Source organism: Zosterops lateralis, assembly GCF_965231275.1.
Source record: "Zosterops lateralis genome assembly, chromosome: 21".
NCBI lineage: Eukaryota > Metazoa > Chordata > Aves > Passeriformes > Zosteropidae > Zosterops > Zosterops lateralis.
The window spans coordinates 7,621,724-7,647,609 of NC_139781.1; the positions used below are offsets into that span (position 1 = coordinate 7,621,724).

Below are 25,886 nucleotides of genomic sequence, written 5' to 3' on the forward strand. Positions count from 1 at the left end.
ACTTTCAACTGTGTTCAAGGTCAAGCTGAAATTAAAGGTGTTAAATGCCACCTTGGTGTCTTCATTACCTAAAAATGCCAGCGAGAGCTCCTCAAACTGGTTAGGAGAGTATTGATGATGCTGCTCTTCTAGGTGTATTTTTAATTGCTTTTTGAGGCAGTTTTGAGCCTGTATGACCTGAGGAAATGGTAAGCCATAAATGTAGCAATGCAATTTTATATTTTGTGTATAAATAAGGGCTCTTTATGGTTATAAAATGAAATGTAAAGCATTTGAAACTAAAGCTTCTGTTTAAGTAAAAATCATCTTTTTGTTTTCTGAAACTCCATTCTGTTCCCTTCCATCATTTAATGCTCTCTTCCATTTCCTTGTAAAATAAATGGACCTCAAGGCTTGTGGCACAATAAGCCATCCACCATCCAGGACTCAGCCAGTGCTCAAATCTTAACCTTTTCTTCTCTTGCTTCTTATAAATCTGGGTCTGAAATGAACCTTGGCAGTGCTCGTTGCTCTTCAGCAGTTTGTTGTGCAGTGAGGAGCTGCTGGCCCTGCAGTGATAAATAAATGCTGCTTTTTTTTTCCCAAGTGAGCAGCGATGACTCGAATGACTCCGAGTTCCAAGAGTCTGCAGTGAGTGAGGAGGTCAGTGAGTCTGAGGATGACCAACGGCCAAGAACAAGGTATGGAGAGAGCTGAACTGTGCTCACCCTGTCTTTATTTGGGGTTTTAATAGTGCAGTTTATGCAGGGAGATGGTAAAAGTTAAAGCAGTTTGGAGCAGTTCTTAAAACCCTTGATGATATTTCTGTAGGAGTTATAGAACATTAATTTATTTTGCAGCAAATGTGGGAATTTTGAATTTGTACCACAGTAGGGGATACACAACAGTTTGATAAGCCAGTACAAAAAAAAAATCAGCAAAAAAGTGAGCATTTTAATGCCAAATACATCACTGTTAAGTGGTGGATTGCAGTATAAAATTATATTTTTATAGGTCTGAGATTCTGTTGGGTTTTCTCATTGCTCTGTGTGTCCACTGGGCTGAGCAGAAGGAAATTTGGAAGCCAGCTCTAACTGCACAAAAGCAGTGCCTATTGCTGTTATTAATGAAAGATGTTGTACCCCTTTACCACTGTTTTTCAGGGAGGCAGAGGATTATTATGAGTAATCAGTAATATTGCCTTTTTGCTTTTTGAATAGATCTGCCAAAAAAGCCGAGGCTGAAGAAAACCAGCGCAGCTACAAACAGAAAAAGAAACGAAGGAGGATAAAGGTTCAAGAGGATTCATCGAGTGAAAATGAGAACAAGGTGCTGTATCATGTTTTGAAGTGATAAATAGGGAGTTCCTGTCTCTTCTGCTCAGGGTATCTCTGCACAAAAGACAGTAAAAAATTAAAATTTTTACTTTTCTCAATGTCAGTTCAGGCTACAATTTGTAAAATGCCACCATTGTGGAGGTAAAACATTATGTTGAAGTAAAACTTTTCCTGTCTAGATCTTGATAAAAATGCATGATATTGAAGTAAATGGAATTTTTAATCTAAATGTAGATGAGACAAATTGTAGATTAAGGCTTTTGGTAGTGTTGGGGTTTCTTTTCCTGTGTGGTGTAGGTAAAGACTGATCTGATTTAGCAGCAGTGTGACAGGAAAAAGTGTTCTATTAATAATCATTAGTTACTATCAAATTACAGCAGTGCCTTCCTTCAGTACTGCCTTTGCACAGCTGGGCTTATCTTTGATATCTCAGAATACATTACAATTAAGGTGGCACTTCTTTTGTCAGACTTTTAAAAAGGCATTTTTTTTTTATTTGCTGAACTCCCACCTGTGTGTGTAAGAATTTCTGGGAGCTTGGAAAGAAGGGTTTGATGGTTTGTGCCATGATTTTCTTGCTAACGTGTACTTTATTTAATTTCTAATAGAGTAACTCTGAGAATGAGGACAATGATGACTCAAAATCTCCTGGAAAAGGCAGGAAGAAAATCAGGAAAATTATTAAAGATGATAAGCTTAGAACAGAAACACAAAATGCACTTAAAGAGGAAGAAGAAAGAAGAAAACGTATCGCAGAGAGAGAACGGGAGAGAGACAAATTGAGAGAGGTATGGTCTGATTTCTCTGTAAAATTCTGTGAACTTCAATTCCTGGTCATGTTTAAGATGATAAATTTCAACCTCAATGTAATTTGATGAGTATATTTTGAAAACTATTTACATAAGCCACAAGTTTTGTCTGCAGTTTCCTGCAGGTTGACCTTGGTAAGTTTTATTTGACTGCTGTGGCCTTAGAAAGTTGTTTCAGTTCCCTCCTGCTTCAGTGCCAGAATAAGCTGTGATGCAATAAAAAATTGAAAGTTTCTCTTTGCTAAATAAATTATGACTTCCAGTTCTGGTAAATCTGAAGTGTCTCAAGCACTGGGTTTTCCTCATGAGAATATTCCTCTGATTCCATGTTTCTGTTTGCAGGTGATAGAGATTGAAGATGCTTCACCTCTGAAATGTCCCATTACAACCAAGCTGGTTTTAGATGAAGATGAAGAAACCAAAGAACCATTAGTGCAGGTTCACAGGAGTATAGTGACCAGACTGAAGCCACACCAAGTAGATGGTAAGGAAAGAGTTTAAAGAAAAAAAGAATTTTTTTCTTTCCAGGGGCACAGCACCTTATGCAGACTGAATTAGAATAATAAAAACTCCCTGACTGGCAAAACCAGAATGTGTCTTTTCTTCTCCCTGTCCCCAAGATCAGGCAATCTGCATCCTCACAGGAATATTTTCTAACCCAGTTGCCACATCCTCAATGAAGCTGTGAATCTAATCAAGTTCAAGACAAATACCATCCCACATACAGCCCACGGGGCAGAAATGAATCAATAATTATCCTGACAACTGCTTTCCTAAGAGTTAACATGATCTCAGTGATCACAGCGTGCTCTTATCGGGTGAACTTTAATAAAATGAATGTTTAATCAGAAAACTTTCAATAATTTTCTTCAGGTGTTCAGTTCATGTGGGATTGCTGTTGTGAATCTGTAAAAAAAACCAAGACATCTCCTGGCTCTGGCTGCATTCTTGCTCACTGTATGGGCCTGGGGAAAACATTACAGGTAAGAAACAAAGTTTATTTCCAATAAATAGTCTCTTGCAACTCAGAACAAGAAAATAAATACAGCAGGGAGGAGGGAAGCTCCAGGAACTTGTTTCTAAGACTGTGGAATAATCTTAAGCAGGTTGTGGTTTTTTCTGTCCTCATTCATTTTTTTCTCTCAAATGGTTTATTTTTTTGAGTGTTTATAAATTAATTTATTGCTGATAAAGTACAAGTTTATCAGATTTGGTGGGGTTTATTTTTTAATGCCAGACCTTGTGTGTAAAGTCAGATGCTGGTGGGTTTGTGGGGATTTTTTGAGTGACAAAGAGCTGAGGATGATCAAAGGAACTGAGGTCACTCACAGTATGAGCAGTTCAGGCAAACCAAACTGCAGCTGTGGTTGGTGCTGGTGCCCAGCAGGATTTTAACCCCAGCTCCAGCATATCTAAAATTTTTCTTTATTTAAGGAAATGAGGGTGACAGACACAGTATTATGACAGTCTGCAATTCTACAGAACACTCCAAAAATCACCTTTGAAAGGTGTATTTTTACAGACTTCATCCTGGCTGAGGTGATGTGCTTCTTGGGGAGTTAATCACACCTTTCAGTGGAGATTTGCAATTGCTTTGCAGAACTCTTGTGGAGGGGGTTTCTTCCACCTACACTTCACACACCATGTAGTTTGATGAAATACTTCCAGCAGAAGGTGTTTTTATAGTGATCCAGATGTGTCAATGACACTAATTTTAGCTGTAATTGATAATCAAAGAAAGTTATTTGTAGTTAGAAACGTGTATCAATATAAACTATTTTGAAGGCTGGTGTTTGAAGCTGAGGTGGTTGTTTTTTCCATCTGTGTCCATTTGCCAGTCACTGCTGTGCTCTGTGATACCATTTGTAGTTTAGCTCTCAAAAGAGCTAAACCAGCCATAATTTCTGGCAGACTTTTCCAACTGCAGGGCAGGATGTCAGTAGAGATCAGGGAAATCAGGGAATTGGGGACTTGCTGGCCAGGACAGAGGTCCTGAGACTCCCTGGGTAGTTTTGTCTTACACAGAACCACCAGTGAATCTTTTTCTTTTAAAAGCACTTTGCTGCCCAGTGTTCAAGCACAGTCATGCAGTTTAAAACTCCTCCATTAAATCAGAATTGCCAGACACCAAGATTTGATGCAGAAAAATCTTGTGTTGTACATCCATAGGGAGAGCTGGAGCAGCCATGGGATCACTGATTCTCCTCTACTCCTGCCTCTGTTTGCTGCTGCTCAAAACAGGCAGGAGAAACCTGAGTGACACCAAAAGGTTTTGGGTTTTTCCCAGCCTGGAGAAGGTGTTTTCATCCTCAGCACACAGCCAGGCTGGCTGCAGGGTGAATCCTTGGAAAACACTGCCACAACCTGCTGCAGAGCCCTGCTGAGAGGATTTGCCTTGAAATATCTTGAAAAAAGTGTGACAAAGTGCTTTGAGGCTGAAGGTCACTTTTAAGAAGCTTGACTGGGAATTTATTTTATGTTTGGGATGAATGTTGAGAGAAAGCTTAAAAACTACCTGATAGAAATGTTTGGTTTATGAAAATGATTGGTGAAATGTAATGGGAGGGTTCTCTATGAAATCCTTTAGCAGTTTAAAAGTATCTCAGTATGTGAAGGATGTGCAGCCATGAAACACAAAGTAAGGAGTGTATGAACTCCAGCTACATCTGTATGAAAACCTAACCAAAAATTCTATTTGTTCAACCAAAAAATATATTTAAATAAGACTGTTCTCGGTAATACAACTGCATAATTGAATAGATAACATTTATCTTTCTTTCCTGGTATTTATTTGATGTTCTGCCTGGTTTTTTCTCTTGCAGGTAGTAAGTTTCCTCCACACAGTCTTGCTGTGTGACAAACTGGATTTTCGGACAGCTCTGGTCGTGTGTCCACTCAACACTGCCTTGAACTGGCTGAATGAGTTTGAAAAATGGCAAGAAGGTTTAGAAGATGAGGAAAAACTAGAGGTGAGAGCCTTAAAAAGAGTTGTTCATTAAATAACTGGATCATTTACATAATTGGGAAACTCCACTACTTAAAGGCTAAAAAAAGTGCTTTAACTGCATGAAAAACCTACTTGCATTAATACCTCAGAAGTATTAAAAATTAGAGCATTATTGAATATTTTAAGAGGAATTAAAGAGGTTTTTTTCCCCTTTGGAAGGTCTATGAGCTGGCAACAGTGAAAAGGCCTCAGGAGAGGAGCTACATGCTGCAGCAGTGGCAGGATGGGGGAGGTGTGATGATCATTGGCTACGAGATGTATCGAAACCTGGCACAAGGCAGGAATGTGAAGAGCAGGAAACTTAAAGAAATATTTAATAAAGCTTTAGTCGACCCAGGTGAGTGAAAATTTGTACAGCTTGTATAGTTTGGGCTTCCAGGTTTATGTATATGAGCAAAGAAAATAAATTGTGTTGGTAAGATTCATCAGATTTTCTTTGTTGGCTTTTGCTGAGTTACAGAAATTTGTTCAGAATCTTCCCCATCTACTTTTTAAATAGATTTTTCTAACAGTCTTTTCTATTAAATCAAATACAAGGAATATATTCTAGAAACTTTTCCTATTAAGTATTTTTATTTGCTGGCTTTGCTTCCTTTGCAAAGTAATTGGAAGTGTCTGTTGGGGACCCAAGACTGTTTTAATCTGTTAATTTGTTACAACCACAAACTGCTTTGTCCTTAATGGAAATCTACCACTAAGGGGGCAACTACACATGAAAATAGTAGACAATGTACCTTAGAAGTGCGAAAAAACAAGTGTTAATGAAGTGCTAATTAAGGGAATGCAGATAAAGCACTTAATTATTTTTTCAGTCTTGAGGAACAGATGCCTGGTTTGAGCTGAGCTGAACTTAACAAACTTATGTCAACATTGGGAAAATCAACCTTGAAATAACTCCTTAATTATTTCTGTACAACCATGGAAACTTTAAGGTTGGAAAAGACCTCACCATGAGTGCAGATTGACCATGGGCATTAAACTGTGCCAGGATCTTCCATGTCTACTCATTGTTTGAACACTTCAGGAGTGATGACTCCACCACCTCCCTGGGCAGTTATTTCTATGCTTAACCACTTTATTCACTTTATTCAGTGAATAAAGAGGTTCAGCCTGAACCTCTCCTGGCACAATTTGAGGGCATTTCATGTTGCCCCATCCCTTTGTCTATTTTAACTATTTGCAGAAAGACAGAAGTGCCTGTGTGTTGTCACCCATTAATTTTTTAATTTGGATTGGCTCAATGTGCATTGCAATATTCTCATTTGTTTCTTGCTCTCTTGGTTGGGTCAGAATGGACAGTTGCAGATTCCAGTGCAGGAAAACACCAGTTCTGGCTTCTACTGAACTGGAAATTGGGAAACTTTGGCTTCTGGGAGCAATTCCCATTCAAAAAATCTCCAAATTTGGGATTTGTGGGATAATTTAATGAGATGTGTCTGGTGAATACTGCTGGGGTAAGGTTTTATATAGGAGAAGCTTGTGTTGCACTGTCAAGGGGAGCAGAGAGAGAAAGTTTAGCCAAAGTTTATGGGTGGAGAAGTGATTTCATTAATTAACCAGCTCAGTTATGTGGAAGAATGGCAGGATTTTATACACATGGAGGGTTTCCAGGCTGCCTTGTGCCACTGCTGGAGGGCTGTTGGTTATTGATCACTGCTCTGCTCTGCTTGAAGCACTTCAATAACTTTATTATTTATATTTTTTACATGTTGCTACTAACAAAATCTCTGGTACTGTTTAACTTTGAGATTTCTCTTTAATTGGCAATTGTAGAAAGACTTCAGAGACAGAACTGTGTGTACATATCTATATATATCTATATGTTATGTATTTCAATATATTAACATGTGCAGTACAGTAAGAAGGGTGAGAAGATAAAGACTTTGAAGAAGGATTGCATGAGTAGGGCTTTTTAGCCTGGGAAAAATCCAACTAAACTGACAAATTTTCCACCATTTAAGAGCTGATTAATGAAGGGAGTGTTGTCAGTTGGTTTTGACATGATTAAGAGAAAGGAAAGGGCAGAATTTATTCATATTTGTAGCAAATTGGGTATTATTGCACAGTGTTTTAGCAAGAGAGAGGCTGTGGAGTTCCCCACTTGTGTCAGGTCTCCTCCTTTCTCATAACCCTTATCTCAGATGGAGAAAATGATCTAAATGATCCCCTGAGGTCCCTTTAAGCTTTACATTCCTTTATCACATTTTCAGGAATGTTCTTTCCGTAATGATTTGCATTTGTGTTTTGGAAGAACAAGGGAAAAACCCCACAAGCTGATGAAAATCCCTTCTGCTGAACTGTGGCCAAGATGTTAGTTCAGGATATCAGTGCTGCATTTCTGCCAAACTAACCATGAATAATTGTACTGAGATTGGCTTTTTTTTTTCCATATTTTTAGTGTCATTCATGTACTCTAAATAGCAGCTTTTGAGGTGTTTTTTTAAATTTAATTTCTTTTAGCTTCATGTGAATGAATCACAGTCTTTAATAAAATGAGGACTAGAGAAAGGATTTGTCACTGCTAGAGATGGTTAATTAAAATTAAAGGAAGTCTTTGTGTGTAGTCACTCAGTGTTTTGCATTCTGTCAAAACTGGGAAGGTACAAAAGTCATGAAATAATCTGGGGAAATGTTTCTGTGGCAGGTGGGAGAATTCAGAAATACATTGGCTTGAACAAACCAAAGTGCATTTGGAATTCATCTGTGGATTTTCATAATTGTCCTCTAGACTTGTTTCAAAAGTTTGGGGTTTGTTTTGTTTGGGTTTTTTGCTTGGAAACAAATATCTTCTTGATTCCTATCATGTGTATAAGATTAAAATCACTTTTAAATCACCTTAAAATGACATGATTAAGGTGAGTGGCACTGGTGTGTGTGTGTGTGTAGTCAGAGGTGTAACTGATGCTCTGTTGTTGATCAGTGCCCTAGAATTGATTTTATTCTTTACAGGGCAGTTTGAGTTTAGTCTGAGACAAAATATTCTCAGTAAATGAAAGAAGATTAAACTGTCCTCGCTGACAAATCCTCCTTTGCTCCTCAAATTTGGCCTTTTTAGTGCTGAATTGCTGAACCCAACTGGTGGCTTTTCTCCAAGGTGCAGCAACTTGTCATGAGCTGCTTTCAGAGTTGAGAGTGCTGGAACTGAGGTCAGGTCCAGAGCTGGTAAAACACTTATTCTGAGTTACTACTTGGATCCTGGAATATCTTTTACTACATTTTCAAGGAAAGAAATTCCAGAAATTGCACTAAGTCTGAAAACAATTAAGAGTGAGCCTGTTCTGCCAAGTTGGGTATTATTTATCTTATTATTAGAGTTGCTTTGCATGCTGTGGGAATGTGTTGTGGTGTGGTTTTGACATTCCTCATGCAGCTCACTTAAACCAGGCTGATATTTTATCTCCTGGAAGAAAGCTGAGGACATTCCTGGGGTGACTTTCAGCTGCAAGGTGGCAAATCACTTGTCTGTAATTCACATCAAATCTGGTTGTGTTTTAAACAATCTAAGACTTCTGATTGTGTTCTGTCCCCTTAGGGATATTCTTACCTTCATGAAAAAATTCAGGTTACCTGGTTTTTGGGTGTTTTGGGATTGCCCAAGTGTCAGTAGATGGCAGCCTAAAGCTGGAGAGAAGGAAGTTTCACTGAGTTTTGACAGGGGAGATGGAGGTGCAGCCATTCACAGGCAGCAGCAGGAATACACCATCTTAACAGGAATATGCTGCAAAGCTGAGTTTAATCCTTTCCTTGAAGACTTTACAAGCAACAGCCTTGATTTTACCAGAGTGGCTACTCTGAATTCTGGTGCAAAGGCTGAGTGAGAACCCAATCAGTGCTAAAAATATCCCACCATAAAACACAAAAAAAATTTGAAAAAAAAACCCTAAGTAACTTTGGTAGAACAAAATTTGGATACTTCAGGCTGTCAAGTTCTTTTTGGCAATGAAATATTTTGGAGAGATTGAATGTTGTTTCTTTCCAGGTCCTGACTTTGTGGTGTGTGATGAAGGACACATATTGAAAAATGAAGCATCTGCTGTCTCTAAGGCAATGAATTCTATTAAATCCAGGAGAAGAATAATTCTGACAGGAACACCACTGCAGAATAATCTTATAGAATGTGAGTAGTTGTCTTTTATTTCCTTCAGCACAATTTTGCCTGTCAGCCACAGAAGATATATTTAGTTTGATTAGAAGAGAAGGATTTGAGACAGCACAGCTGCCTGCTGGGTTTCTCTGTATTTAGATGTGACAGATTTATTTTCTATTTGCATTAATCCTGTGCTTTCCATTCTGAACCACTGAAGCCTGATGTGTCTCTCCTAGATCACTGCATGGTTAACTTCATTAAGGAGAATTTGCTCGGCTCAATTAAGGAATTCCGGAATCGGTTCATCAATCCCATCCAGAACGGGCAGTGTGCAGACTCCACTCTGGTGGATGTCAGGGTGATGAAGAAACGTGCTCACATCCTCTATGAGATGTTGGCTGGCTGTGTTCAGGTGAGAACACTTTGTCCCTAACTCAGCACTTCATTTAACTTGCAATTATTTTGTCTCATTCTGATGAAATCACCCAAAGACCTTTAAAGGTCTGATTTGAGAGCTCCATAAATCTTTTCACTTAAGTATTTTTCACTGGTTGTTGGATCTCTGCATTATTTGTGACTAGAAAAACCTCATAGTTTTTCACCAAATTGTCAGTGTACTCTAAAATACAAGTATTAAATGATACAGCTATTTCCTGTTGGGAGACAAGAACATTTTGTGGTAGAATAGGACATTAGTTGGTCTGAAATATTCCATTTTAATTCCATATGCACATTTAAGAACTGCCTTAAAGTCTGCACAGAAAGTTGCTGGTCCACAGTTTGTCAGTTTTTTTCTGATCTGTGAGAATCAGAACAACAGAAGACAAGAGAGAAGGAAAATTATTCAGGTTCAAAAGGATGAAGAACTTGTTACTTTATAGACCTTAAATGAAAAAAAATCTTTGGATGGAGCCCACATGGATTTTCTCCCACCCTGTACAGAGCAGATCCTGTCCATAGAAAGCAACTCTCTCTTGTGGTCGTTGGTGAGTGGAGAAACAGAGTAGTGTCAGAGTCAAAAAAAAAAATCCAAACCAGAAGTAAAATCTGGTTTTAGTATTCTAAGAAAAACCCCAAAAGTAGTTCCTGGAGCAGGTCCTGGAGTTGCAGTGAACTTTGCCAGGACTTGGAACTGGGCATGGGCTTAGCAGGTCATAGTCTTTGGCCTGAGAAGTGGGGCAGGTGGGTTCCTGCTGCAGGGCCTGCAGTGAATTGTATTTCCTGGGCTGATTTTCCTCCTTTGGGGCTGGAAAACACCAGAATCACCAGCACTGATCCCACGGTGCTTTGTCCTTTGAGATGCCACAAGTCCTGGAGCTCTCAGGGAGCCGTTGCCATGTTTCTGTGACTGAAGCACTGTTTGTAAAATTGCAGAGGAAGGATTACACAGCCTTAACCAAGTTCCTGCCCCCCAAATACGAGTACGTGCTCGAGGTGCGTATGACCCCGATCCAGTGCAAGCTGTACCAGTATTACCTGGATCATTTGACAGGTATGTGCCTGCAGCTCTGATGGCATTTAATAAAGGGGCATTTTGCCACAGTTGGTAGGTGAAAATCAATTTTCTAAGCATTGTCCTATGTTGGGTTTTTTTAGATTTTTTTTGTAGTCGAATATTGCAGCATTACAGGTAGCTCAGATTAGTTAGATTCATTGAGACCTAAATGCAAATGTTATTTTGTGTTTGCCACCTTGGGCTGCTTTTACAAAACCTAAATAGACACGTCTGTCTTTTTAAGAGGATTTTGTGTACATTCCTGTACTGGGGAGCAGTGTGCTTTTATGTCAAAAATATAATCATGTTTCTCATTATCAAGAAAAAGGAGAAAATCTAATTTTGACAACTTTAACTAGGAGAAAGAATGGCTGTGAGTGAGTAATTTGAGCCCTTTTACAAGAGATGTTGCAGTATGATGTGCAGCTGGAGAGAACACTCAGATCTGCACTGCTGGGCTCTTCAAAGGGGAGCAGAGTGTGGCAAAACTCACTTCAGGGCTCACTCTAAAACGTGAACTTTATTGTCAGGTGTAGGTGGTGGCAATGAAGGTGGAAGAGGCAAAGCTGGAGCTAAACTATTCCAGGATTTCCAGATGTTGAGCAGAATCTGGACTCACCCTTGGTGTTTGCAGCTGGACTATATTAGCAAAGAAAATAAGGTAAATTAGATATATCAAAATACTCTCACTTGAGAACTTTCCAAATAAGCTCTGCCAAACTCTAGGTAAAGTTTCGTCAAATTAATGGAAATCTTTGTTGCTGTGGGGTCATTTTGCTGCTGGTTTTGTCATATTTTTCTTGCTGGGTATGTTGTCATTCTTAAAACATTTTGTAAGGCCAGGCCTTTGTAGAACTTACCATTGTTAAAATGAAGAGTAAGCAGATGGCTAAAGGTTTAATAAAAGCTTCTGGGTGAACACAGTTAATAATTTCTGTTTTTTCTCTTTTGAGGGCTATTTTGATGAAGACAGCATGGATGACTTCATAGCTTCAGATACTGATGAAACTTCCATGAGCTTAAGTTCTGATGAGTATACAAAGTAATTGATTTTTTATTTAATTTGTTGCTGTTGTTTCCTTTGTAGAACTGAAATGATTTCTAGAAAATGAATGTTTATTTTGTGTTTTATGTGTCTGTTAGAATGTGTTTTCTTTCAGTAGGATTTAAAAGAAAAAAATAATGGTGTGTATAATGTTGCTTTTTAGGAAAAAAAAATCCAAGGGGAAAAAGGTGAAGAAAGAGTGCAGCTCAAGTGGAAGTGGCAGTGATAATGATGTTGAAGTCATTAAAGTCTGGAATTCAAGATCTCGTGGAGGTGGGGAAGGAACTGTAGAAGATCTTACAAACAACCCTGCATCAACAAAGTCAGATGAAGGTGAGGATAACACAGAGTGATGAAAACAGGAGGCAACTCCACTTTGCAAAAGGCAATTTGAGAGGGCTGGAATTCACAAATTCTGCTCTATGGCACAATGGCAAATTCCTTAAGTTACAGCTCCTGCTACTTCTAATTATATATTTATCCTGGAAAAACAAGAGGCATCAACTTAGAACCCAGGGATTTTGAGCCAGGGAAGCTGCACAGTGAAATTTTTTAATTCAGAAGTATAAAATTATATAACTTGGAAGATTAATGGAAAGATTAGGAAATATATCTGTCATAATTTGTTGCATCTGGAATTTGAATTGGATGCTGAGCAAGCAGATCCAGTGCAGTAGGAATACAAGACCTTTTTAAAACTGTTATTCAAACTTCTTACAGCTGCACACTTAATTTTGGGGTTTTTTTCCCTGTAAAAATCAAATTTTTGTCTTGTATTTGGTATCACAGAGACAATTTTCTGATTCTGCTATTTCATGTGTGTCTAATCTCTTTCCCTAAGTAATTTAAATTTTTTGGGACAGTTCAGGTGAGAAATCTTTTTTTTTTTTGCCTCCATCCCAATGGCAACATCTTGTAAATGTGCGAGGGGTGGAGGGTGTGTGTGTAAAACATTTACACCCAGAGATTAAATGTGTTAAAGGAACTACATTAAAGGCAGGGTGAGTTTCTTTCTCTGCATCCCTTAAATATTTAACTCTTGTAACTGCTGATAGTGCAAAAGCTGGTTTTTCTTTGCCTCTTTAACTCTTCCCATACCAGTTAAGTCTAATAATGAGGCAACAATTCTGTAATTCAGACATTCAAAGCATTTAAATGAAGACCATGTTCTCATCTTTGATTTTATTTTTTTATTTTTTATTAGGCAAAGCTACATCCTCTTCCAATCCTGGCAGCCCAGCTCCAGACTGGTACAAAGATTTTGTCACTGATGCAGATGCTGAGGTGTTGGAACATTCTGGGAAAATGGTGCTGCTCTTCGAAATTCTGCGAATGGCAGAGGAGCTGGGAGACAAAGTGTAAGTTCTGCACATGTTGTTAAAGGCTTTAGGAATATTTTAGTCGGACTGTATTCCCTATCCATCCTTCATTCTGCTGGGGCTATTTTCTGAAGCAGACAAGTGTGGTACACTCATTTTTGTCAGGGATCTTCCCACAACTGCATGTGCTGCACTGAAGTCTTGCTCCCTTTGTCTCAGAGGTTGTCTCAGAGGGAACAAAACTGAAGCAGTGCAATAATCAAAATAACTCCAGAGATGAATTCTGTGTTTCCCTGTTTCTTTTTTCAGCCTAGTGTTCAGCCAGTCCCTAATATCTCTGGATTTGATAGAAGATTTCCTGGAGCTGGCTAACAGGGAGAAATCTGAGAGAGATAAGCCTTCTATCTACAAAGGTGAGCATCTCCTCCAACAACTGCAGTGCTCAGAACTCTCTCACAAGTCTCTGTTCAGTGCCCAGGTTTGGAATCAGGGTTTTCATTAGGATATTGCATGCTCTGGACTGTTCTGAGGCTGGCAGGGTTATTGGGCTCCCCTGCAGGAGGTCTCTGCTGTCCCTTTATGGACTCTCTGATTTCACTCTCTACCATCCACACTTGTAGCCTAAGCAGATTAAATGTTCATATCTCAGAGAAGGCATTTTGGTAAATTCTGCACAAAAATGATGTTAAATTCTGGAGTGTGGCAAATCCTGATCCTTCCTCCTGGGTGAGAGAGAGTGAAAGAAAATGAGGCTGCTTTAAACCAGCATTAAAACATGGAAAATGTGAATTTAGGTCTTATATCCACAGCAGCAAATCGGCTTATGGACTTTATAAGGGAGCAAGTATTGAGTTAAGTGTTATCCTAGTGATGCTCAAATGGCTTGGAATTCCTCACTGGGATGTTCCCAGAGCTCCTGAGGATGCTGTTCCTCCTTACTCAGAGTTTCTTTCCCAGGACATGAGGATTGAAGAACTCCTCCAAGTCTGCCTTTCCTTTCCAATCTCATCCAACTCTTCCATGTGTTTGCACTTAGAGATAAGAGAAAAGTGGCTCAGTGATGGTGGCTGGAGATCTCCAGTATCTGTGTCTCACAGATTTATTGCTCCTTGCCTGTTACTTCTCATTCTGAATTTTGTCACCTCAGACATTACAAAGTCTCTTTTTGAGGAGTTGTGCCTTTATTTTGAGATTTTTAAAGAGATTTTTCATGTGTGATAATTCTGGCCAGCAAAATTAGATCATGGCAAGATTCACCTTTCCCAACAGAACTCACCAATCTGCCTCTCACAATGGATTGGACTGGGCAGTGCTGCTCCCCAAAACATTGTTTTCTTTATGATTGATGGCTCAGGGATATTAATTTTGTGTACATACACCCTGATGGCCAGAGAAGATGGAAAGTGACTGTGAACTGGGGAGAGAAGAAAATCCTCCATCACCTGTAGTTATTTTTTCCCCCAATCTGACAAGAAGTTGCTGTAACTCAAAGAGTAATTAAACCCAGAGATTTTGCTGGATTTCAGTTCCAAAATGAGTTTGACCTTTGAAATCTCCTTTGGAGCATTGACTTGTCAGTGCTGGTTGTGTGGGAGACTGACTGACACTGGTGCTGTAACCTGAACCTACCTGGATCAATTGGAAAAGTGCAATTAGTGCTTCAGCACCTAAAGATGAGATGTAACATCTTTGGGGCTTCTAAAATTAACTTTGGCTCTGCAAATTTATAAATACAGCTAGAAAGAGTGAAAAATAAGAGGATTTCCCCCAAAAAAGCTGAAGTTATTTTCAAATAATTAAATTTAAATTTAAACTCAGAACTGTTTTTTTGATAATAAATTTCTGTCTTTAAATTCCAGTTGGTTACCAGTCTGGTTATTTACACCATCAGCATTTTCCTAACTTGGCTGTTGCATTTACAGGTGAAGGCAAATGGTTCAGAAATATTGATTATTATCGCTTGGATGGCTCAACCACAGCTCAGTCCAGAAAGAAATGGGCTGAGGAGTTTAATGATGAAACTAATGTGAGGTGAGATCTCTCTGAGATATATATATATATATGCTTTATTTTCTCCTTTTTCTTTCTTTTGTTCCCTATTTATTGTTGCTTTTATCAGGACCAGGCAAATGGTGATCAGAACTCACAGAGAAAATGTTCAGCAATGTGTTACTGACTTCAGATTAATCCCATTATACTCAGCAGTGTTTCCTTGCTCTTTTCATTGTCCTTTAAATCAGAGACTGTGTCTTTATTGCAGTTACTTAAAGGATACAGAGACACCTAGGAAATGTGTGTGTGGCCAGGGGGTTGCAGTCTCTGGGCCACTCAGGAGCAAATTAACTCTTTTATCTCCCTCCAGAATTGGCTCCCAGCCTTCCACTGCTCCTCCAAAATGGGACTTTCAAGTCTCATTTAGATAGAGAGGGACAAACTTATATTTGGATGAAGTTAAGGAGCTTCACCTTCCTAGATTTGTTTAAAAACTGAAGTATGTAATCATGGTTCAGTCATTTATAATGTGAAGGGGAAAAGAATTTAAGTTGTGAACTAATCCAGTGTTAATATTTTAAAATACTTTATTCTGTCAGGTGTCTGTCAAGAACTGGTTCCAAGGTAAACCTGAGTGAGATTTTTTTGAATCTCAAAAAGCCCAGATATATCAAAGAGACAGTGTCATTGGAGAGTTACCCTGAAAGTTTGCAGGCCAGGAAAGAGTTTCAATGGCATGGAATCTGCCTGTTTAAAATTATGGTTTAATTTGATATAACAAATTTCATTAGAGCTTGAAAATGCCAACCCCAAAGTTTTTTCTTCCCTGCCAGTTTTTGTTAACAGCTAATTTTCAAAAGGCCTTGATGTGTATTTTTGGGAGTGTATGTTTTGCTAAAAGTGTTGTTCTTGTAAAATCTACATCTGTTTTATGCTTAATACATTATTTTAATGACGTTTTAGAGTTATTTCAGTGTGTGAAGAACTCCACAGTAACCCAGCAACACGGGAACAACAGCAATTTTCCAAAATACTCAAATTTTGCAACTTTTCTCTGTTCCAGAGGCCGCTTGTTTATCATCTCCACTAAAGCAGGTTCCCTGGGAATAAACCTGGTGGCTGCTAACAGAGTCATCATCTTTGATGCCTCTTGGAATCCCTCCTATGACATCCAGAGCATCTTCAGGGTTTATCGCTTCGGGCAGAACAAGCCTGTGTTTGTCTACAGGTTTTTGGCTCAGGTACATTTCTGGCTTCAGTTTCTGTGCTCATTTCTCCTGCAATCAAATTTGGGAGCTGGGGCTGTGGGGACTGGACCAGTTTGGGCTGGTGTTGGAGTCTGTAGTGAGTCAAGTTGATCCAGGCATATTCCAGCTCAGATCTGGAGCAGAATTTGGCCATGGAAAAGCAGCTCATGAAGGAAAGAGTGGTAAAATCAATGACACATTATCTCCTGTAAAGTCCCCTTTGTGTGACACTTGGTGTAACCCAAATTCTGGAATTCCAGCAGTGATTCAGAACAGAGTCTCAGCCTTTTTAATTTGCACACCTGTAAAAGCTCTGACTGGAGCAGTCCCTGGTGGTGTTTTTAGGGAATAGCCCTGCCCAGAGCAGCTCCTCCTGCAGACCCTGATGGTCCAACTGCAATGAAACCACAGGAGACAAGTTTATTTTTATAAAAAGGTATCCAGTCCTGGCCTGAAAACTCCTATCACACCCTACAGATGTTAAAGATGGGTAATAACTGGGGTGGGCACTGATCTGTGCTTTATGTAAGGCCAATATTTCTGGTAGGAAGTGCTTTGCTTCAGCTTCTGCTTCCTCAGGTGTGACAGAGGAGCCTGCAGACCTTTCCCAGTAGCCCTTAACCCTTGATCCAGTCACTCTTTCCATCCTGAAGCAGATCCTTGTCTGGGACACGTTACTGTCAGAAATGGGGTTTTCTTCAGGCTTCAGTTTATTTTTGTAGTGCACTTTTGAACTGTTGATATCCTTTTTAAATTATGCTGTTCAGAACAGGCTGTGCTGTTCTGTCCTTCTCAGTCATCTCTTTTTTTTTTTTTTTTTTCCAAAAAAATAAGTAATTTTCCTTTTTTTTCATCAAAGATCTAATTTTTTTGTACACAGCTGTGGTGAATTAGACTTGACTGCCTCTCTTTCCCTCTCCCCTCCACCACAGTGATATGGTATCTGTTTTCCTTTTTACAGGCTGCTCAAAGCAGCAAAATAAGGTACATGCTGTGAAAATTGCCATTTTTTTGGTCATAATCCTACTTTGGGGAATTGAAGCAAAACTGGATCTCTTAAAAACACCACTAAAAGACCAGTTTTCTTCCTCTAGTCAACAGCTACATGACATCTGTCCCATGCACAATTCCTGCTGTGCTGCTTCCAGCAGGTTTTTTCTTTTATTGCTCAGCAAACAAAGGGCTTGAAAGTGGTAGAAACTTGGTCATGGTGAAGCCTGGAGAGGCTGACCTGGAACAGAGGCCAGCCAGTGTTAAAGGAATAAAGCAGGGATTTAATAAAAAGGCCTTCAAAGGATCCACCTTGGGCAGTACAAGAGCCTGGCTGTGGCTACACCCAAGATGGATGATGAGTTTTCACACTTTTATAAGTTTTTGGTCCATTTCCATATTGGGGTTAATTGTCCAATTACAGCTTCAGGTAATGAGGTCCCATCCTCCGTCAATTCACTGTTGTTTGCACTTTTGGGCCTGAAGCTGCAGTGGTGTCCTTGGTTCTGGGGTGGAAAAGGATTGTTTTGTGCGACTGAGCTGTGAGGAGAACTGGCTGACACTTTATATGATGTTCAGAGTTACAGACTAATGCAGTGCAGAATCTGGAAAATACGAAAGCTGAAACTTAAGGCATCAATGCAAACAAGGCAGACAGAATCGCTGGGTTGTTTTGGGTTGTTATTTTGGCTTTTTCACACTTGTCAGTACCCCTGTGAGTGAGCAGTGCCTGTGTCTGTGCCCAGGGAACCATGGAGGACAAGATCTATGACCGGCAGGTGACGAAGCAGTCGCTGTCCTTCAGGGTGGTGGACCAGCAGCAGGTGGAGCGACATTTCACCATGAACGAGCTCACCGAGCTCTACACCTTCGAGCCAGACCTGCTGGACGACCCCAACTCTGAGAAGAAGAAGAAGAGGGACACCCCCATGCTGCCAAAAGTGAGTGGGGAGCTTTGTGCTGTAGAAACAACCCTGATCTGGTCAAACATGTTGCAGGTTTTTAGTGGAGAGCAGTGCTGGCCACTTGGAGCAGAGGAAACACAATAAAATCCATAATTAATACAACAAATCCTATAATCAGCTGGGTGAGGACTTTCCTCTCAGTGTAACTGCCACTATGAGAGAAAGATACTCATTAAAAGACCCAACTTTTAAAAGACACTTTTGCAGGCATTTTGAATGAACAGAAGTTTTACTGCATTAAACCATAAAAAAATGCAAATTTGCATCTGAGTGGGTGTTGGTGATACCCAGCACAACCTGAGTTTGTGGGAACACATCTGTGAGGTGGCACTGGAGGTAAGAGTCAATTCATGCTTTCCTTTGCCAGGACTTTTTGGGTTTTAGTTCCCTGTTTAACTTCCTGTGGGAACCATTAGTAGAGATATGGTAGAGATGAGGCAAGAGTTGCACTTAGAGTAAACTTGCACTTAGGTAAGAGTAAGCTTTAGGGGAAAGAATAACTGCTTCCATGATTTTATTCTTTTTTCCCAAGTCAGTTTATATTTCAGATCAGGCTGTGGGTTTATATTTCATTTATAGTCTCTGTGTTTGTGGGCTGCTAAAGATTTAATTCATCCTTTAGCTGTTGTGCAATTCTCTGCTTGTTGGCATTTGGCAGGAACACATCGAGGACTGGCCAGTAGTTCATTAAATGGTTAAATTTCTGTGGTTTGGTCACTCTGCAGTGTCTGGGTAATATATAATTAATAGTATTTTATCCTTTTTTACATTCTTATTTCAATCTTTGTGCATTTGTGCCTCCACAGACACAGAGCCAATGCATGACCATTTGCTGATGGCTGCTACTTATTTAAAAAAGTATAAAAATAGCTCAGAAACTTGTGAAGCAACCAGATCTGTTTACTTGTAACATTGATCAATCCAAGGCAATAATTGTATTTTGAAGGTTTCTGGTTTTCTATTACAAAAATAAATCAGTTGATGAATGTGTTTATAAACTCAAAACTTGCTCCCTCACTCAGTTTTACATATTAAGTTCCATATTAATCCCATCATCAGTGTAAGGTTTGTGTAAGTCGAGTTGAATATGATCTTTTAACCATTTCCTGCCTGTAATTAGAGCAAATCTGGGGACTGAAATTATTTTGGGATTTTTTTGTGGTTTTAGCAGATGGTATTTTGTCCTTTTGAAGATGTGCATCTCGGTACACGTTGTGTGCAAATTCCTAATTCCTTTTTGTGTGTTGGCTGTGAAAAGGCTGTAAATCATGGAGTAAATTCATCTGTGCAAGGTTCCTCAGCCATGAACTCACTTAACTATTCCTTATTTCAGTGCAATTTTAGCAAAGCTGCATGATTCAGCTTGGTTATAAATCTCCTTAACTATTAATTTAACAGCACACAGCATTTTTTAAAAGTTGTTTAAAAAATCTGTTGGTAAAAACACATTTTATTGTAACACCAAGGAATTACACAGCATTTAGAGGACAGAATTCTTTTTAAGATCCTGTTACATGAGGGCAGGGTAAAAATACCACTTTTTCTGCTTTTAACATTATTTTAGAGGGCAAGGGGAGATCCAGCCTGGCTTTGGGAGAGCAGAGTCCTCAGAACCTGGGGCCAAGGAGGTTTGAAAATGCACCTTTTAGAACTGGAGGGAATTGAGAACAGGAATTAGGGGAAATGTGTTTCTTCTTTTCTCCAACCATTTGAGCATGGATGTGGAAAAACCTGTGGGGAAAATTGGTTTTCTGCTCAGAAACCTGCCTGGCTCCAGTGACATCCCAGAGTCTTCAGGAATCCTTCAGGCAGGATTCATGTGGGTTGAGGAGGAATAATTCAGAGCTGAGTGTTGGGCTTCTTCTAACTCCTTTTTAACTTCCTGGAATTAATTCCTTTTTAACTTCCTAAGAAAAAAACAAATATTTTAATCTTGTGCTTTATATGGGATAAAAGAATTCATTCTGTATTGTTTTAAAAGTCAGTAAGTGAAGAAACAAACCCTGCTTGGTCTTAAATTAGATCCTTGAGAATTTTGGCTTTACAACAATCCAACTTTGAGTCCAGGACCAGTTTTCTTCGAAAGTGCTGTTGAGGGGGGGGAGAAGCTGTTGAATGCTTTTATTTTCTATAAAAATCACAGTGCAGATGTGCAGTCTGTTGTTTTCCTGGAAGTTTCTCCAAGTTTCATGTCCAGTTTTAATTGGAGCAGCAATTTTCTGCCCTCTGTGGTCTAACAAGACCTCGAGGTGTGGAGATTCTCAGGAGAAAAGTGCCCCAAGTCCAGAGCTCCAGGCTCTGCCCTCACCCCTCAAAAACAGCTTCTGGTCTTCAGCTCTGCAGATACTTGGGGTTAACAGAATATTTGTAATATCCATGTAGTTCACATGAATTATTTGCTCTTAACTTCCACTGTTTGATTTCATTCATCCCCTATCCCTGCCCAGCTGCAAAGGGCTGCTTTGGAATTTCAGTCCAGAAAAGGTGTGTGAAGTCTGAATGATCACTTGGTCACCTTTGTTGTGTTTAAGTGAGAAATAATAGAAATATTGTCCTAATAGAAATAAGGACATTTTAATTTACAGAAGAGTTAAGTACAGTCCATGAGCTGGACAAAGGCAGTGTTGGGGCACTGGATGTCCCTCAGAATTGGCCCTGGGCTCATTCCCCGTTCCTCATTCAGGGAATTACACTTGAAGTCACTTTTTTATTTATGTGAGATGAAAACTTCGCTCAGCTGAGGTCATGTAGTGCAGATTGGAAAAACAGATGAAAATCATAGTTCAGATTCAGCTGGATATGATATATCAGTATTTTATACCACCTCAGGACAGAGACATGTGGTTTACTCTGGTTCCACACTCAGGGACAACTTTGTGAATTTTGATCTTAGGATTAGAAGAATTTGCTTCTTATTTAATATTTTTATTTTTAACTTGAGTATTAAATGTTCAGCTGGTTGAGAAAAACCTGTGAATTACAACATAACTTGCATTCCTTCATGGAAGATTTCCTTTCTAATACACTGATCTCTCCATAGCATTTAATTTTCATCAGGATTTAAAAAGACAAATGTCTATTTTAGAATTCAAACCCCTTTTTCAGTCTCATTCATCACCAGGATTTTGTCCTAAAGCTTACAAACCAACTGATAATCATTACTCTATCAACAAGTGAAACAAATATAAAGAAATAAGTATTCTGATTTTTTTATGCGTAAGGTGGATTTATTATTATTTTTTTATTTTAAGATTGAACTAAATGTGAGTTTATTCTACATCCCCATTTTTCCAACTCCTATCATTAAAGTCAACACAAAACAAAATTCAGACAAAGGAAAGCAAACCCCCAGTTGGAGATAAATTAAAGCACATTTGGAGGGCTGTGCTGGCTGAGGGAGGCTGGATGATTTCAGTTTGACTGGTGTTTGCAGTTCTGGGCCCTCAGTTTAGGATGGACATTGAGACACTTGAGCACATCCAGAAGAGGGAACGAGGCTGGTGAGGGGCTGGGAACACAAACCCTGTGAGGAATGGCTGAGGGAGGTGGGGTTGTTTATCCTGGAGAAAAGGAGACTCAGAGGTGACCTTATCACTCTCCACAACCCCCTGAAAGGTGGCTGTGCTCAGCTGGGGTTGGTCTCTTTCTCCAGGCAGCACTGACAGAATGAGAGGACACAGCATCAAGCTGTTCCAAGGGAAATACAGGTTGGATATCAGGAAAAAGTTTTTTACAGAAAGGGTGATAAAGTACTGGAATGGTCTGCCCGGGGAGGTGGTGGAGTCACCATCCCTGGATGTGTTTAAACAAAGACTGGATGTGGCACTCAGTGTCATGGTTTAGTTGAGATGTTGGGGCTGGGGTTGGATGTTCCTGAAGGTCTCTTCCACCCTGGTGGTGATTCTGTGGTTCTGTGCTCCCAGGGCAGTTCCTGCACCTCCAGGGGCCCCCACAGCCAGTGACACATCCTGGGTGGCTCCACATCCAGCCACCTCCTCTGGCTTTGTGTCACCCTCATCTCTGGGGTGTCTCTGCTTCCCTCCCAAACCCCTCCTCTGTTCCCTGTGCCCAGCAGTGCTGCAGAGCCCCCCTGGGATATCCTGGGAGGAGCTGGTGATGGAAACAATGATTCACACCAGACAGGAGAAGGGTGGGACAAAGAGCAGCTCACTGATAATTGGTTAATGTGATTTACTTTTCAAACACACAGAAACAAACAGCTTTGTGTACCTGCTGTGACAGAACTCCTGGTCAGGAGTTCCACCTGCAGTTCCCAGAGTGGCTGCAAAAATCTTTTTGTTTGTTTGTGGCTACTTTTTTTCAGTCATTGTTCTGCTGAGATTATAAAATACCAGGGTAGGACAGGCTGAATTCCTGCTTGTGCAAACCCTGGCACAATGAGGGCAGGACTTGGAGGGGCTGGAGGGGCTCAGAGAACTCCTGGACTGTAATTCCTCTCAGGAGTGGCTCAATGAGGTTTTTATATTAGGAATTTTAGCCTGAATGCTGAGGTGTGTTGGAACTTCCTTAATTCATGAAGCTCATCAGCCACACAAGTCATGTAAAAACCCTCTTCTATAATGACCTTAGAAAAGGTGCAGCAGGAGCAGCTTTTCATAGTCCTGTAGGGATCTTCCCCCTCATCTTTTGCAGCATCACCTTGACTTTCAGACAAAAAGGTTTGACTTAAAAAAATTGGAGATGTTGGACCCAAAGTACTGCTGAGTGTTTGAAAGCTGTAGAGATGCTGTTTATGTATAATAAATGCAGATTGATTGATGGGTCCTGTCTTTTGTCCAGCCTAAGCCAAGGAAAAGCCACTGAGCACATTCCATTCTTTTTAGGTGCATTTATTGTTGTGGAATCTGAGTGCATTCCTGTGGTTTGTTAAGTGACTGGACTGTCATCTCTGCAACAGATTGTTAAACCATTCCTCTCCTTCTGAGGAAAATTGTGCTTTTTTTATGATTTCTAAGTTTCATTGTGCTGTTGAGTGCTGGGAGCTGCTGAGTGACTCCTCCTTTATCTCCTCCTTTGTCTCCTCCTTTGAGCAGGACACGATCCTGGCAGAGCTGCTCCAGATCAACAAGGAATACATCGTTGGGTACCACGAGCATGATTCTCTCCTGGACCACAAGGAGGAAGAGGAACTCACTGAAGAAGAGAGGAAGGCAGCCTGGGCAGAATATGAAGCAGAAAAGAAGGTAAAGCTGTTTAATTATGCACATGAAAATAGCCTTTCCAGGTGTAGAGTCCCAATTACCTTTTCAGTTTGTCTTGGGGTAATTAAATTTTGTCAGAGACCAAGAAATGAACATATAAAGTGAATTTTGACATAGGAAAAATAGTGGGTAGCAGTGAGGGAACAAAGAGACACAGAGCTCCTTGTGCATGCAAAGGAAATTACTTTATTGTAGAAAACACTCCCCTTTTATCCCCCTAACTGGGTGTGTGGGGGCACCAAAGCTCTTTGTGTTGCTGAAACAAAAGCTGTGCCTTTACCCTTGGAGGGTCATAAGGGAAGTTAATGAGGTGCCACCAAGGTTGAAATTCTCTTTCAGATTTGTTGGTGTTACCCAAAATTACCTTTTGACTTTCAGTGGTTCAGGCACCCTCAAAAGCCTTTCACTAAAAGTACAAAAAGTGGGTGTATAAATTATCACCTTGAATGAACTGATGAAAAGGTTTGGAGGGAAAAGAAATACGGAGATAAAGAGTAAAATCTGAAGTTGCTCTATGAGAAATCCAAATGGTCAATGAGCTTTACATTCCTGCTAATAAATTGTGCATTTGACTCCTTCAGAATTTCATTACAGGCTGGTCAAACTCAACATTAAGTAGTGGGTTTTCAGTATTAAAAATGTATCTTTACCAACCTAAGCTGTACTGATAAGCCGTGGTCATTTATATATCAAATATTGACAAGCTAAACTCAGAGATCATTCAAGACTGGAACTTGGCTTCCTGTGTGACTGAAATGGGGTTCTGAGCTGAGCTTTGGAAACCTCCATGATCAATATTCAGAGCCTGTGCCTCTCTCTAGGGGCTGCTTTGGCTCTGTGTTTATTACAGAATTTTCAGAATTAGTGACTTTGTGTTTTCCAGGGCATCACCATGCGTTTCAACATGCCAACAGGGGCCACCACCATGCCCACAAATTTCAGCTCTCAGACATATATTCCTTACAATTTGGGTGCTCTGTCAGCAATGAGTAACCAACAGCTGGAGGTAAGGAGCACAACAAGCCTGTGTTGCTGCAGGGGTTTTCTGACACAAATTGTGGATAATGTCAGTCTGAAATATCTTTATAATTTTAATAATTTGGAGGTTTGGGGGGAATTTTTGCATGTAGCTTTGTTGGAGTTTAATTGCATGTATATAAACCTATACCTGGGCAGATTTGTCAGGATTCTGGAGCATCAACTGCATTCTTTGCAGACTTTAATTACCACTTTTGAAAGTGTAACATCTTCAAGTCTGTATGGTAGAAAATTTACCTGGGTTTTTAGCATTCTCATGCTAAAGGTCTGAAAACCTGTGGATACAAAACTAGGTTTTTACAAATGCTGTCTACAAATTGCCAGGTTTATACATGTTGTTCCACTGCTCTGTGCTGAAATTCAGATGGGTGGCAGCTTAGACTCATTGACTTGTGCAAATTGAGAGCAGAAAGGTAATGGAAGTCTAGGTATGTACAAGAGAAAGATTAAGAAGGTTGGGGAAGAAATGTGTTTGTTGTTTCTGTGCTTTATACCTGATGGTTGTGGTGTTTTCTCAGGACCTCATTAATCAAGGAAGAGAGAAGGTGGTGGAAGCAACCAACAGTGTGGCTGCAGCAAGAATCCAGCCCCTTGAAGACATCATTTCAGCCATAGTGAGTGCCATGGATAACCCTGGGCTTGCATCAGGGGTGGAAAACATTAATCATTATCAAACAAAGATATTGCTACTGCAAATGGTCATCCAGCTAATGAATTGCATTGTTAATGAGCATCATTTCCAGTTGGGAGTGACCTTTATCCCTGCAGTAACCCTTGGTGGTGTTGAGCTGGCACAGAGCCTTACAGGAGTGGCAGTTTAGATCTGTATTTGCCGTGCTCTGAAAATGCTGGATTTTCTAGAAATCAGAATAGCAGTTACAGGCAAGTAGTTCTTGTATTTTGTGGAGTGTTAATTGCCAGTTAGAAGAAGTAATAACTCCAGGTTCTGGCTCTGGTGAGGCAGTTTTGCACTGACTGGAAGTTGGGCTGGTTTAACCCTTGGCGTAAGTGCAAACATGACACGGGACCTCAGTCACTGTCAGGCTTTTGTTCAGACGACCAGGGCCAAGAAGGTTTTGGGTTTTTTTGCTTTTCAGTGGAAAGAAAACTTAACCCTGACGGAGAGCCAGGTGCAGGCCCTGGCCCTGAACAGACAGGCGAGCCAGGAGCTGGACGTGAAGCGCCGAGAAGCCATTTACAACGACGTCCTCGGGAAGCAGCAGATGGTAAAATATCTTACATTTATTTATCTACTGTCAGTGTTTGAGTGAGGATCCTGTGTGTGTTCACTTCTGAACTACAGGTGTATCTTCAGGCACATGAATATCCTTCACAGAATGGTCAGCAGTGTGCT

At 40.0% G+C, this 25,886-nt stretch overlaps 1 protein-coding gene across 2 annotated transcripts in view; it reads left to right on the forward strand.

Moving 5' to 3' along the window:
- ATRX (ATRX chromatin remodeler) overlaps positions 1–25,886 on the forward strand; it is a 66,354-nt gene that overhangs the window by 36,996 nt on the left and 3,472 nt on the right. For both annotated transcript variants that reach the window (XM_083876575.1, XM_083876576.1), the window contains 22 exons: positions 587–680; positions 1,200–1,308; positions 1,925–2,104; positions 2,468–2,609; positions 2,999–3,108; positions 4,948–5,094; positions 5,292–5,469; positions 9,112–9,249; positions 9,456–9,631; positions 10,594–10,711; positions 11,245–11,375; positions 11,668–11,756; positions 11,923–12,092; positions 12,964–13,117; positions 13,388–13,491; positions 15,001–15,109; positions 16,134–16,311; positions 18,054–18,248; positions 23,327–23,476; positions 24,378–24,500; positions 25,051–25,146; positions 25,630–25,758. In XM_083876575.1, coding sequence (XP_083732701.1) covers positions 587–680; positions 1,200–1,308; positions 1,925–2,104; positions 2,468–2,609; positions 2,999–3,108; positions 4,948–5,094; positions 5,292–5,469; positions 9,112–9,249; positions 9,456–9,631; positions 10,594–10,711; positions 11,245–11,375; positions 11,668–11,756; positions 11,923–12,092; positions 12,964–13,117; positions 13,388–13,491; positions 15,001–15,109; positions 16,134–16,311; positions 18,054–18,248; positions 23,327–23,476; positions 24,378–24,500; positions 25,051–25,146; positions 25,630–25,758 — 3,020 coding nt within the window. The remainder of the gene's footprint in view (positions 1–586; positions 681–1,199; positions 1,309–1,924; positions 2,105–2,467; positions 2,610–2,998; positions 3,109–4,947; positions 5,095–5,291; positions 5,470–9,111; positions 9,250–9,455; positions 9,632–10,593; positions 10,712–11,244; positions 11,376–11,667; positions 11,757–11,922; positions 12,093–12,963; positions 13,118–13,387; positions 13,492–15,000; positions 15,110–16,133; positions 16,312–18,053; positions 18,249–23,326; positions 23,477–24,377; positions 24,501–25,050; positions 25,147–25,629; positions 25,759–25,886) is intronic.